General features: G+C 40.9%; 1 protein-coding gene across 9 annotated transcripts in view; it reads right to left on the reverse strand.

Annotated features, from left to right (window-relative positions):
* The window catches only part of LOC115468724 (glutamine and serine-rich protein 1-like), a 240,834-nt gene that overhangs the window by 33,078 nt on the left and 194,731 nt on the right, over positions 1-13,025 (reverse strand). For all 9 annotated transcript variants that reach the window (XM_030200651.1, XM_030200646.1, XM_030200649.1 and 6 more), the window contains one exon: positions 9,548-9,685. In XM_030200651.1, coding sequence (XP_030056511.1) covers positions 9,548-9,685 — 138 coding nt within the window. The remainder of the gene's footprint in view (positions 1-9,547; positions 9,686-13,025) is intronic.

The raw sequence follows: 13,025 nt of genomic DNA on the forward strand, positions 1-13,025 counted from the left end.
TGGTATGGTAGCCATGTTATTCCACTTTTAAAGATAATAAATAGAAATAAAGCAAAACAATGAAAAGAAAGTAAATCGATACTTTTTTATTGGACTAACAATACATTTTTGATTAGCTTTCAAAGGCCCATGTTCTTCAGATTAGAAATGAGCAAATGTTGACAAATCAGAACATATATGTGAAACATAAAAGCATTCTGATGACAGTCTCACAGGAAGAGGTGGGGTGGGTTGGATGGGTGATAAGAGGGTGAAAAAGCAGTATTATTTTGTATACTGATGACATTTTTATGACTTGAACGGAGGGAGAAGAGATTCAAACAATTTTAGTTCAGTCAATACATACCATCCTACAATCAAAGTCAAATTTCTAGACACCACAGTTTCAATCAAAAATGGCTATATATAAACATGTATATAGAGGAAACCTACACACAGATGCAGCTACTTTCACAACTCCAGCTTCCACCCTTTACATACAAAAAAACAATCAATTATACACAGCCAAGCCACACGATACCATCATATCTGCTCTGACCCAAGAGAGAAACTTTTTTTTAATATAATTTTTTTATTAAAAAGAATGCAACAAACAGAATAAGAGACAAAAGATTTTTCAATATTTTCACCTCCTTCCCATCTCAACACAATCCCTCCACCCATTTGCTTCCATACAATCCTGACTGAATTCTTCAAAAGGCTACAACCCCTAAACAATCTCCAAGAATTTTGCCTCTTCCTTTTAACACTCCCAGAGAAAGCCTAGTGCAGTAAAAAGAAAAGAAAACCACAGAGAGTCCCCCTTGTAGTGATACATAATCCAGAGCGGGAAAAACTGAGAAGAATCATAAAACAGCTACAGACACTACTCCAGACGGATGAATTACAGAAATATATTCCCAGCTCCGCTAGTGCTGGCCTTCCGACAACCACCTAAAACAAAAATTAGTGAAAAACAAGCTCCCAAATACATGCTCAAAAAGAAGGGAATGACACATATCCTTGCAGTATTCCAAGCTGCAAACTGTGCCAACACATTTCACAGGATCCCACAGTTACCCATATATTAGATTGTAAGCTCTTTGAGCAGGGACTGTCTTTCTTCTATGTTTGTGCAGCACTGCATACGCCTTGTAGCGCTATAAAAATGCTAAATAGTAGTAGTAGTAATAGGAAAAACATTCAGCATAAGGGGATCCTTCACATGCTCATCTTCAAATGTGGTATATATCATTCAATGCAAAAGGTGTGAAGAAGTGTGCTATATTGGAGATAGTTCAGATGATAATGAGAACCAATTTACAGAGCCATCATATTAAGCATCACAATTTCAATCAGTATGTCACCTCTGTGGGACAGCACTTTACAAAACCAAAACACTGCATCAATGATTTTATGGTGAGAATACTTAAAGGAAATTTTAAGACAATCCAGAACAACGTAAGAACTTTGACGTAAAAATGATGAAATATTCTGACACCCACCAGACAGGACTTAAAGATGAGTTTTTCTATCCCATTACAAACCATAAAATTATACTGCTTTCTCATCCTCTTACCACCCACCCATCTCTCCCTGTTTCTCACCTAACCCACCCCACACTCTTCCTGCGAGACTGTTACTGGCATGCTTTTGTATTTCACTTATATATTCTGATATTTGGCAACATTTGCTCATTTCTGATCTGAATAATTTATTAAGTTAGTCCAATAAAAAAAGGTATCAATCATTTACTTTTCTTTTATTTCTATTTCCTTTCTTCCAAAAGCGGTTTCTTTTCATCTCAGACTCTCTCTTTACCAGTTTTTCATAACAGTATATATGACAAGATCATCGAGGAATAAAAGGCACACTCAGGGAGGACAAGGCCATAGCGGAGAGTCTAAATAGATTCTTTGCCTTGTTCTTTACTGAGGATGTACATGATCTGCCTGTTTCTAAGAGATGGTCTTAGTATATGTTTTTACAAACACCTCAAAGACATTTCTCTAAAAAATATAGAAAACCTTTTAATTAATTTACCAAACTAACCCCCCTCAGAATACTCAGAGATTGAAAGACTCTCCAGTAGAAAAGAATCCTCAAAACATTCCAGAAGAGTAGAAAAAAGTTCCACACGAGTGCATATTCCATAACATTTCAACACTACAAGCTGCCATAGTAGCTTGATTACTAGGTCACTATTCAAGAGTGAAGATACAGAGGCACTGAAACAAATCTTGGCGAACCTAGAAGACATACCAAGCCAAATTGACAAATTAAAGAGCAGTAAGTCACCTGGACTGGATGGTATACACCTCAGAGTACTGAAGAACTCAAAAATGAAATTGATGATCTATTGTTAGTGATCTGTAACCTGTCATTAAAATCATCTGCGGTACCTGAAGATTGGATGCGGCCAATAATGCCAGTTTTTAAAAAGGGCTAAGTGGTGGTCTGGAAAGTTACAGACCAGCCAAAATGATAGAAACTATTATAAAGAATAAAATTATTAAACATAGAGACAAACATGGTTTAATGGGACAAAGTTAGCATGGTTTCAGCTAAGGGAAGTCTTGCCTCACCAATTTGCTACATTTCTTTGAAGGCATGAACAAACATGTGGATAAAGATGAGCTGACTGATGTAGTGTATGTATATTTTCAGATAGCTTTTGAAAAGTCCTACATGAGAGAGTTCTGAGAAAATTAGAAAGCCATGGGATAAGCTTTTGTGGATTAGGAACTGGTTAAAAGATAGAAAAAGGAGGGCAGGGTTAAATGGAAATTCTCTCAATGGAGTAAGGTTAATAATGGAGTGCCCCAGGGATATGTATTGTGACTGGTGCTTTTTAACATATTTATAAATGATCTGGAAATGGGAATAATGAGTGAGGTGATTAAATTTGCAGATAACACAAAACTATTCACAGATGTTAAATAGCATGTAGATTGTAAGAAATTCCAGGAGGACCTTAGGAAACTGAAGGACTAGACAACCAAATGGCACATGAAATTTAATGCAGAAAGGCGCAAAGTGATATACATTGGGAAGAATGCTCAGACAAATGGTGATGGAACCCATGAGGGAAGGGTCTGATGCTGGATCTAGTGCTCATGAATGGAGGAAGCATTTCCAATATCTGGGTGGGTGCCTAACTATGTAATAGTGATCATCACATGACATGGTTTGATATAAGGGCAGAAGCGGAGTGCGGACGCACAAAACTCAAAGTACTGTATTTCAGACGTACTCATTTTGATAAAATGGGGGAATACCTGAAGAAGGAGCTGTTGGCATGGGAAGGCGTAGGAGAAGTGGAAAATCAGTGGTCAAAGCTAAAGGCTGCTATAAATATGGCAACTGACCTTTACGCAAGAAAAGTAAATAAGAGAAACTGGAAGCCTATATGGTTCTCCAAATGAGTAGTAAAAAATAAGAGCAAAAGAGGCTTTGTTCAAGAAATACAAAAGAGTTTCACAATTACTGCTTCTTCAGAAGGATGTAGCAAAAGAACATGTGCTATGCAAAAGGTCCATGCTGTTGTCTTGACCGCTTGCACCCAGGAGGGATCAGACCCATCAACCACTCCAAACAGGAGCTGGAAATGACATCATTGCATCCCGGGTGCCTGCAGCACTTCCACACGGAGGTGAGAGGGGTGGCGACATCGGGGATTGGGGGGAGTGGTGGAGGTTGGTGCGCCAGCGATGTTGGTTTGTTTCAACTTTCCAGGCTCCAGCGGCAGGCAGCGTCCGACTCCGTTTCCCTCTCTGTTCCGCCCTCTGACATCATCACGTCTTGACGCGAGGGCGGTACAGAAAGGGAAGTCTCTACTGCGCATTTGCGGGTGAGTCGGTCACTTGCCATTTATATGTTTGATAATTTATTATAAGTGTATAATTTATATTTCTTTCATGCTTATAATCTTAGTTGGTGCATACACTTTTGTTCATACTTTTATTACTGTTATTTGATTTTAGAAGTTTTACATTAATTTTACATGTCTTATAGAGTCCTGAGGCAGGCGCCCTGGCGCCGAAACACAACTGTGCTGAGTTGTTTGCTTTTTTCATTAAAGATTTGGAACTCTGTGTACGTATCCCTCGTTGTTTGGAGACAGCCAGCTCATCCTACTCCTCCTTTTTGCTTTTCCCTATTCAGCACCATCCTGTGATCGAAAAGCCATTTATCAACTGCAGAAAGACAGTCTTGCAAAGGTTGCATGGAAAGGGAATACGGACTAGTAAGAAAAGTAGTAGAATGTCATCCGCATAAAAGTGAAAAGATACGCAGTGAGATTGAATGAGAGCAGCAAAAGGGCTAAGAAAGATGTTAAAAAGAAAAGGTAAGAGAACAGAGCCCTGGGGGGACCCCACAGGTTAGGGGCCAGGGGTGGCTCTAGAGGAAGAGGCAATTACTTGATAGGTCTGATCTGAGAGAAAAGAGGTAAACCAAGAAAAAACTGATCCGGACAACCCTAGTGTTGCAAGCTTGGACAATAAAAGTGATTGATTAACCAAACTGAACGAGAAAGATAAGTCTAATGAGACAACCAGAACTATATTGTGTTTGTTGATGTACAAATGTATCTCACTTAAAAGTGCAGCAAGAATGGATTCAGCATTGGTATAAGGCCTGAAGCCAGACTGACTGGGATGGAGAATTAATGTTTTATCAATGAATGCTCAGAGCTGAACATAGACCACCTTTTCTAAAATTTTGGAAATAAAGATTTAACACAGGGTGATAGTAGGCCGGGATCAGGGGGTCAAGAGAGGGCTTTTTCAGAATAGGTCGGACAATGGTAGATTTCCACGAATTGGGTATTTTACCACAGGAAAGACTATTGTTAATTAGTACTAGGACTGTAGGGAGCAATTCAGATTGTCAATCTGTAGTAATACTGATGGGAGAGGGTCAAGAATGGATGCTATAATATGCATAGAAGTGTGTGTCCTCGAAAGGGAATGCAAGGTCTGGAGCTGGAAAGCAGACCTTACAGATGTCCCTGTGACTGGGAGAGCTGATAAGAGTAAGAGTGGAGATACTGAAACAGTTGAATTAGTACCGAGGGAAGGGGGTCCAACAGAGAAAGAGTTAATAAGATCCTGAACCTTGGTGGTAAAATATTGAGAGAGGAGTTCAGCCGATGGGCCAGTGGAAGTGTTACTTGCAGTTGGAATAGATGTCAAATTTCAAAAGATGGAAAACAATTCCCTAGTTGGATTTGTAGCTTTTTTTGACCCGGTCTGTGTACAATTGCGACTTAGTCTTCTTCAGCAAGTAGTTATAACTAAGTTCTGTCCAAAAAAGCAACTGAGCAGAAGTTGATCTTGTTTTTCTCCATTTATGTTCTGCCTGACGTAACCGTTTCTGTTGTCGCAAGCCGATATGATACCAAAGTTTCCTATTAGGAAGGCTGGAGATCTTATCAAAAGCTGTGGAAAGCATTAAATGAAAAGTGTTTGCCTGGATTCAAAATCGTATGGGGAAGAGAACATGGATGCTGGCAACATGGACAAGTCAACAGATAAATGTCTGGACCATTTCTGAGCAATCGAGGGTGTAGAGGGGGACAAAGCTATGGGGACTGAGCACTGGATAAGCTTATGATCTGACTAGGGAATTTCTGTGGAGAAAATGGATGAAGTTTGAACCTAGAATCAATGGGAGATAGAATTAGGTCAAGTGTGTGCCCACCTTGATGCGTGGAAAAGAAAATCCACTAGGTAAGATTCAGATCTGCGAAAAGGTTTAGAAAGTGCTTACATCGAGGAAGAGACGGTATATCCACCTGAACATTAAAAGTCTCCAAGGATAAAAATATTGGGATAGGGAAGCACAGAAGAGACTCCCAGGGGCAATACTGTTAACACTAGACGCCGAAAAAGTGTTTGACAGGGTTGACTGGGTGTTTCTGAAAGAGGTTATGCAGTGTATGGGTCTTGGGGATAATTTCTGCAGGTGGATAGCAGCCTTATATGCGGCTCCGAAGGTCTGTATACAGATCAACGGCCAGTATACCTCCTTTTTTGCTATTGAACGTGGGACCAGGCAGGGCTGCCCCCTGTCGCCCTTATTGTTTGCTATATATATAGAGCCCTTGGCAGAGAGGTTACGTAGCCATCCGGAGTTTCGGGGTTTCACAGTGGGGAAGAGGGAACATCGCATGGCATTGTATGCGGATGATCTGTTGCTTTATGTGACAGATCCAGGGAAAACGTTGGAGGTGGTGGTGGATGTCCTGGGGGAATTTGAACAGTATGCGGGGTTGCGGATTAATATGGAGAAATGCGAAATATTAGGCATTTCGGTCTCCCAGGAAGAAGAAAACTGTTTGAACAGAGGTTTGCTTTTAAGTGGGCCGGAAGTCATATTAGGTATCTGGGGGTTTGTATTCCTAGAGATCTGAGTAGAGTCTATGGACTTAATTATGGCAAAATAGTGGAGTGCATTAGAATTGAATTATCATGGTGGAAAGGGTTGTGGCTGTCGTGGTGGGGGAGGATGGCGGTAATAAGGATGAACGTCTTGCCTAGGCTGTTGTTTCTATTTCAGTGTTTGCCGGTGGCGGTCCCCAAGCGGGAGATGCAGCAATTACAACGCCAGATATTGCAATTTGTATGGGACGGCAAACATCCCCGGTTAGCGGGAAGGGTGATATGGGGAGAGATTGAAAGAGGGGGTAGAGCAATGCCTCGGCTTGAGTGGTATTATCAGGCTGCTCAGGTCAAGATGGTGCTGGAGTGGGAAGGGGGCAGGCTTAAGCCAACATGTCAAGTGGAACAATCGTACTTCCCACATAGGGGTTTAAAATCGTTATTATGGACCACTGAAGGATTGGGGGGGGGGGGTGTTGGCGGGCGTGGATAACCCATATCTTAGGCACATTTTGACTGTATGGGAGGAGTTTCGGAGGAAGTGGGGACAGGGAGAGGGGGGTCTCCACTAGGGCGGGGATAATCGGGATTTTGTGCGATGGGATTACTTAGGCCTTTCGAGTTTTCGAGATGTGCTCCAAGGGGCCCAGATTAAGAGCTTTGAGGAACTGAGGTTACAATATGGACTCCCTGAAGGAGATCGTTTTTCTTACTTACAGATTAAGTATTTTATGGGAGCGATGAGATGGAGGGGGGGCAGCCCTCAGGATAAGGAGAGCTTGGAGAATTTATGGGGTATATTACGGAGGGTGCTTAGATCCATCTCGGTGCTATACAAATTTATGAGAGGCAGTGACCCTGCCCCCTTTCGCTTCAAGGGAGCATGGGAATCAGACTTAAATTACTGCTTCAATGATCAGGAATGGGAGAGGATATATGGGGAGGTTCAAAAGGCCTCCACGTGCGCTCTAGTGCAAGAGAATGCATACAAGGTGCTATCGAGGTGGTATTACACTCCTGAGAGAATTAGGGGTATGTACCCTAATGCTTCTGACCGGTGCTGGAGATGTGGTAAAGACAAGGGCTCATTTCTGCACATTTGGTGGTCCTGCCCCCGGTTGATAACATTTTGGGAGGCGGTGATGAAAGCATTGGTAAGAATATTTGGAGATTCCATGGTGTGCAGTCCACAGGTGTGCTTGCTGGGGATGTATAATGACAGTGACTCATGGGAACGGAGCAAAATGTTACGTTGGGGTCTGGCGGCAGCAAAATGCCTGATAGCTCAGAAGTGGCGAGTTACTGGCCCTCCTTCCTTGGGGGATTGGAAAGCAAAATTAGAACAACTCATAGCTATGGAACGCTTAACGGCATACCATAGAGATGGGGAGCTACGGCGCAAGAGAGGATGGTCTCAACTGCAAGAATGGGTGGGGACAATCAAACTTTGATAGGAACGGGTGATAGTTGGGGAGGGGGGAGGAGGGAAGGGAGGGGGGAGGAGGGAAGGGAGGGGGGAGGAGGGAAGGGAGGGAGGGAGGGGGGCGGTAGGGAAGGGAGGAACGGAAGAGGAGGGCTAGAGGAGGAGATGAGGCAAGTATATGCTTGAACAAATTTAAGGGGGTAGGACAGAGCTGAGGGTGTAGACCCTTGTTTATAGTGATTGGGAGTTGATAGTTCAATTTTCACCATAAGGGTGACTGGGTTGTTGTTTTGTTCTTTTCTGTTATATTATATGGATGTCCAATATTTAAGGTCAACTTGGCATTATCTGTACTGTCTTGAATGTTGTGCTTCATTAATACAAATATTTAAAGTGAAAAAAAAAAATATTGGGATAATTAACTGAAGTGCCTACAATTGTTTGAGCACAAGAATCCCACTGGGCCTGGGACAGTGAGGGAGCACAGTAGAAAAGCAGGAAGACAAGCAGAGATACTGACTTAGATGTCCGAACAACCAGCACTTCTGGAAACAAGGATGAGACAGTAAGCTCAGTGAGTTCCAAGCTATTCGCAGAAACTATTGCAAGTCCACCACCACGCGCCTAGAAGGTCTGGACACAGCAATGGCAATTGGTACACATTCAGCTAGGAGACCTTCTTCACCAGTTCTTAACCAAGTTTCAGTTAGAAATAAGATATCTAAATTAGCCTGCAATATGAGATCGTGTATTAAGTGCACCTTTGATCAAGTAGACCTACAATTTAAAAGATCAATGCTGATATATGCCTGATGTTTTTGGGTACAGTTCTTGACCAAAGGTGTTGAAGAAAGATAACGTACCTGAGGCAATGAATACAGATTAGGAGAGGGATTTCTATGATTACCGAGTAGAACCGGGATAGAGAATTCTTGAAATGCCAGAGAGTGGTGGGTAGCAGAAAAAAAAGTAGAGCACCCATTATGAAAAACAAACAAACAGCTGCATAACAAAATAATGCAAAAACCAGATGACCAAATCCTACCCATGGTAAAGGGTATTAGGTGAGTAAAAATAAGACTGAAAAGGGTCTTAATCCAAAAATTATCAGCACACATCGTCCCCCAATAGCAGACACCGCCAGAGGCACAATAAAATATAAAGCAGGAAGAGAACTTCCTATATGACATGCTTACAGCTCTACTGTGAATAGGTTCAAAGAAAGGCAACTAAAATGATTAAGGGGATGGAATTCCTCTGAGGAAAGGCTTAAAAGATTAGGGCTCTTCAGCTTGGAGAAGAGATGGCTGACGGGGGATATGATAGAGGTCTACAAAATCTCGAGTGTTGCAGAATGGGTAAATGTGAATCAATTGTTTACTCTTTCAAAAAGTAGAAAGATAAGGTGACATGCCATGAAGTTGTGGCAATACTTTAAAAAACAAATAGGACAAACTATTTTTTTTCACTCAATAAATAGTTAAGCTGTGGAACTCATTGCCAGAGGATGTGGTAATCCCAGAGATACACTACTTATCCCTGGGGTCAGTACCATGGAATCCTGCTACTCTTTGGGAGTCTGCCAAGGTACCTGTGACCTTGGAAGCAGGATACTCGGTTAGATGGACCTTTAGTTTGACACAGCATGGCAAGTCTTATTTCTTATGTAAAGCAGATTGGATCCAGCTGTTGTAAAATAGTTCTTTACTACTGTGTGTGGCATCCCTGAGATTTTAAAAGATGAGCTCTCATGAAAACTTACCGTTGTCTTTTTCCAAGGCTTGAACTGTATCAGAGTCCAAAGCAATATTAATGAGTAGCTCCATGTAGCTTTTAAAACTCTCTTTCATAGCTCTTGTATTCAGAAAGCGAGTCACAAAAGGAGCAGGAGGTTCCAATTCTGAAAAACAAGTCAAGTCTAATTATAAGAATGCAGATGCAGTTCCCTTTCTGCTTATACAGTAGTCTTACAACTGCCAAGTAAACATTTCATCCACTCAGTAGAAACTGCTCCTCCCTCTGTCATCCGCACATCTCATTCATGCTTCAAGTAACCTCAATTTATACTTGCTCTCTGTTGAAACCACTCTTAGGAACTGATGAGCTGCAATTTTAGTGCCTATGAAGTCTGATGCTGGAAGACGGTGAGCTCCATTCTGCCCATCATATCTGTGAGGTTACCTTTATGCATCTGATACTCATTTAAAGCCTCCAGTCAGTGTAGTTCTGCATTATGCTTGGACTATTTACTCTCTGTGAAGTTGTTTACTGTAGGTGCACTGCCACAAGGGTATGATAAAGGGACAAGACCCTTTGCATACATATTTTGGCACATATTATAGATCTGTCATAAGTTATTTGACTCATTCACTGGTTTTTGTTCATTTGATATTTACAATGTTTATTAGCTTGGTGTTAGTCTATGCTTATTGCTGGATAATATGTCCTGTCCCAGCTAAATTATCAACTCCTGTGATTACAGACTAAGGTTATTATTATTTGTGTTCTTTTCCATTATGCCATTTTCAAAAACACCTCATCAATTTAACAATACAAGTAATGATCTGGCTCTGTAAATAAGATCACTCATACAGCAAGAAAAAAAAAAAAAAGGAAAAAGGAAAAACTTTGAGCACCTCCCACTAAGCCCCCAAACATGGACAGGAGAACCCAAAGCATATGGGGGGAGAGATGGTAACATCCTGAAACAAGTCATGCTGAAAACGATTTATCAAGAAAAGATCTCAAGTGTTTAGGTTCATAAGAGATATCCAATGTCAGAAAACAATGACACAACAGGATACTGATGGCAATAACTCGCCTTAGATAAAACCTCCTGATTCATCTGCGAAAACAACTTGTGTCTTTACTGGGTCTGCCTACAAAAAAAAAATCCAACTTGATCCATGAACACAGAAGTCCTACAATGAAAGAAAAGTCATTACAGCATTCTTGTCTGATTCATAAGACAAAGAAAAGACCCTTCTTCCTCAAAACTCTCAAAGAACGCCAATGAGTCCAGGCTGTCCACAGAACCGACTGTAGCTCCCTCTGCCTTTTCCTTAAAAAGGCAAATAAAATACATTATTGAGGGCAGCAGTGCTTCTCCAGCAATCTTTTAAGTTCTCTTTCAAATACTGTTTAAATAAATCTTTCAGGGAGATGGAATCCAAGGGAAGTTGAGATCTCTAAAGATTTAATTGCCTCACTCTGTTCCCCAAAAGTTCAATTTTATATCATAGACCAGTGCTCACATGAATTAAAGTAGAGCAAACTGTTTGTGGGGAAGAATGCCGATTCCCCAAAGCCTCAAACTTCCTAACAGGATCCAAAACTGTCCTCTCCACCTTAGATAATGTCTCAGACAACACCTCCCAAGAATGTTCCATGCTACCCATTTCTTACTCACATTGTTTTTTGTTTTCTTCTTTACATGTTGAGTTCATTTTGGGTGTATTCTGTAACCCACTTAGACTTTTAAAAAATGTGGAATATATATATATATATTTTTTTAATAAATTAAAAACTTATGCTTGCTAAATTGTTTAAGGAGAGACATTTGCTGGCTTAACCAAACCAGTCAGTACACTGCATCCAGAAAGAGCTGTGGTATACAGTTCAAACTTGGACTCGCCTCCAAAAAAACTGTATCCACAACTCCTGTGGACAGCACAGAAATGCAAGTTGATCCACTTCTTCTCCCTCTCTTCCAGAACCATTTTCTTCCTAAGCACTCCTCTGTGGGAGCCCACAATGCAGTGTGTGACTCTAGGGTTGGGGCTACTGGGACTGAGAGAGACCTCAAGCTAGAAGTCATCCCTTGCCTTTGTGAAGGGAACCCCAGCAAAACCTACTCCACTCCAAATCTGATACTGTGGCACAGTCATTCACTGCATCTCAGCCCTCTCCTGGAAACACACCTAGCCAGTCAGGTTTTTTGAATGACCATAATGAGTATGCATGAGAAGATTTGTATACAGTGGGTCTCCAGTATGTGCAAACCTATCTCATACATATTTATTGTAGCAATCCTGAAAACCTGACTACACAGGCTACTCAAGTGATGATGTCACTAGTTAAAGGTTCTCAGTCTCTACCTGTTGGTAGAAAGCAGACCCACACATCTGAACTGGTCTGCAGATATGCTAAGGCAGTGGTTCCCAAACCTGGTCCTGGAAGCACCCCAGCAAGTCAGGTTTTCAAGATATCCACAATAAATAATCATGAAAGATATTTGCATGCACTGCCTACACTGTATACAAATCTCTCATGAATATTCACTGTGGATATCCTGAAAAACTGGGTGGGGTGCCTTCAGGATCAGGTTTAGGAATCCATGTTTTCTAACATATGAACTGTTTTCCTATGCCTTTGCTTGTTATGTTGGTTGATTGCAATAATTCCATTGTATCTATTGTAGAGAAGTTAGCCCCCATGATCAAATCTAGTTTTTCCACATTCCAGGCTTGTACCATGGTAAACTAGTGTAATTATGACTAGTATGAAGCGCAAATTAAGGAAGGTGGAAAGGAAGTGGCACAACAATCAAACAGCTGATAAAGTCTGAATATTTGGGATTGATGGAAAAGAATCAGACAGATGAAGTAAGATTATTATACAATAAAAGAATTTGCTTGAAGTTGTTCTTATGAGCATTTCCCTTATAAGGCAGTCTAATTTTCATTTAATTTGAATCTTTGCTGATGTGTTAGTGAAAAAGGTGGAATAAATTAATTTAGAAACTTATTCTAGGTCCTGCTCTTTAGATCCGATTCTATATTTTTCTTCTACAGTGTTATGAATAAATTTTCTTTGGTACCAGCTTCTCAGAGTTTTGATGATACAAGTAGTATTGCACAAAGAGTTTAAATTGGATATTTGTCAATATGTTGAAGTATTATAAGTTTCTTGTTGCAGGGTGATATCTGTGAATATCTGAAATGCTCATGTGTCTTTTTTTAAACACAGAAACATAGAAAAGGATGGCAGATAAAGGCCATGTAGCTATCCAGTCTGCCCATTCATATAATCTACTATCTCTTCCTCTCACTAAGAGATCCCACGTGCTTGTTCCATGCATTCTTGAATTCAGATTCAGTCTTCGTCTTCACTATCTCCAACAGGAGGTCATTCTACATATCTACTACTACTTAACATTTCTAGAGCGCTACTAGGGTTACGCAGCACTGTACAGTTTAACAAAAAGGACAGTCCCTGCTCAAAGGAGCTTACAATCTAAA

This window comes from Microcaecilia unicolor, chromosome 4, assembly GCF_901765095.1.
Source record: "Microcaecilia unicolor chromosome 4, aMicUni1.1, whole genome shotgun sequence".
In the NCBI taxonomy this organism is placed as follows: domain Eukaryota; kingdom Metazoa; phylum Chordata; class Amphibia; order Gymnophiona; family Siphonopidae; genus Microcaecilia; species Microcaecilia unicolor.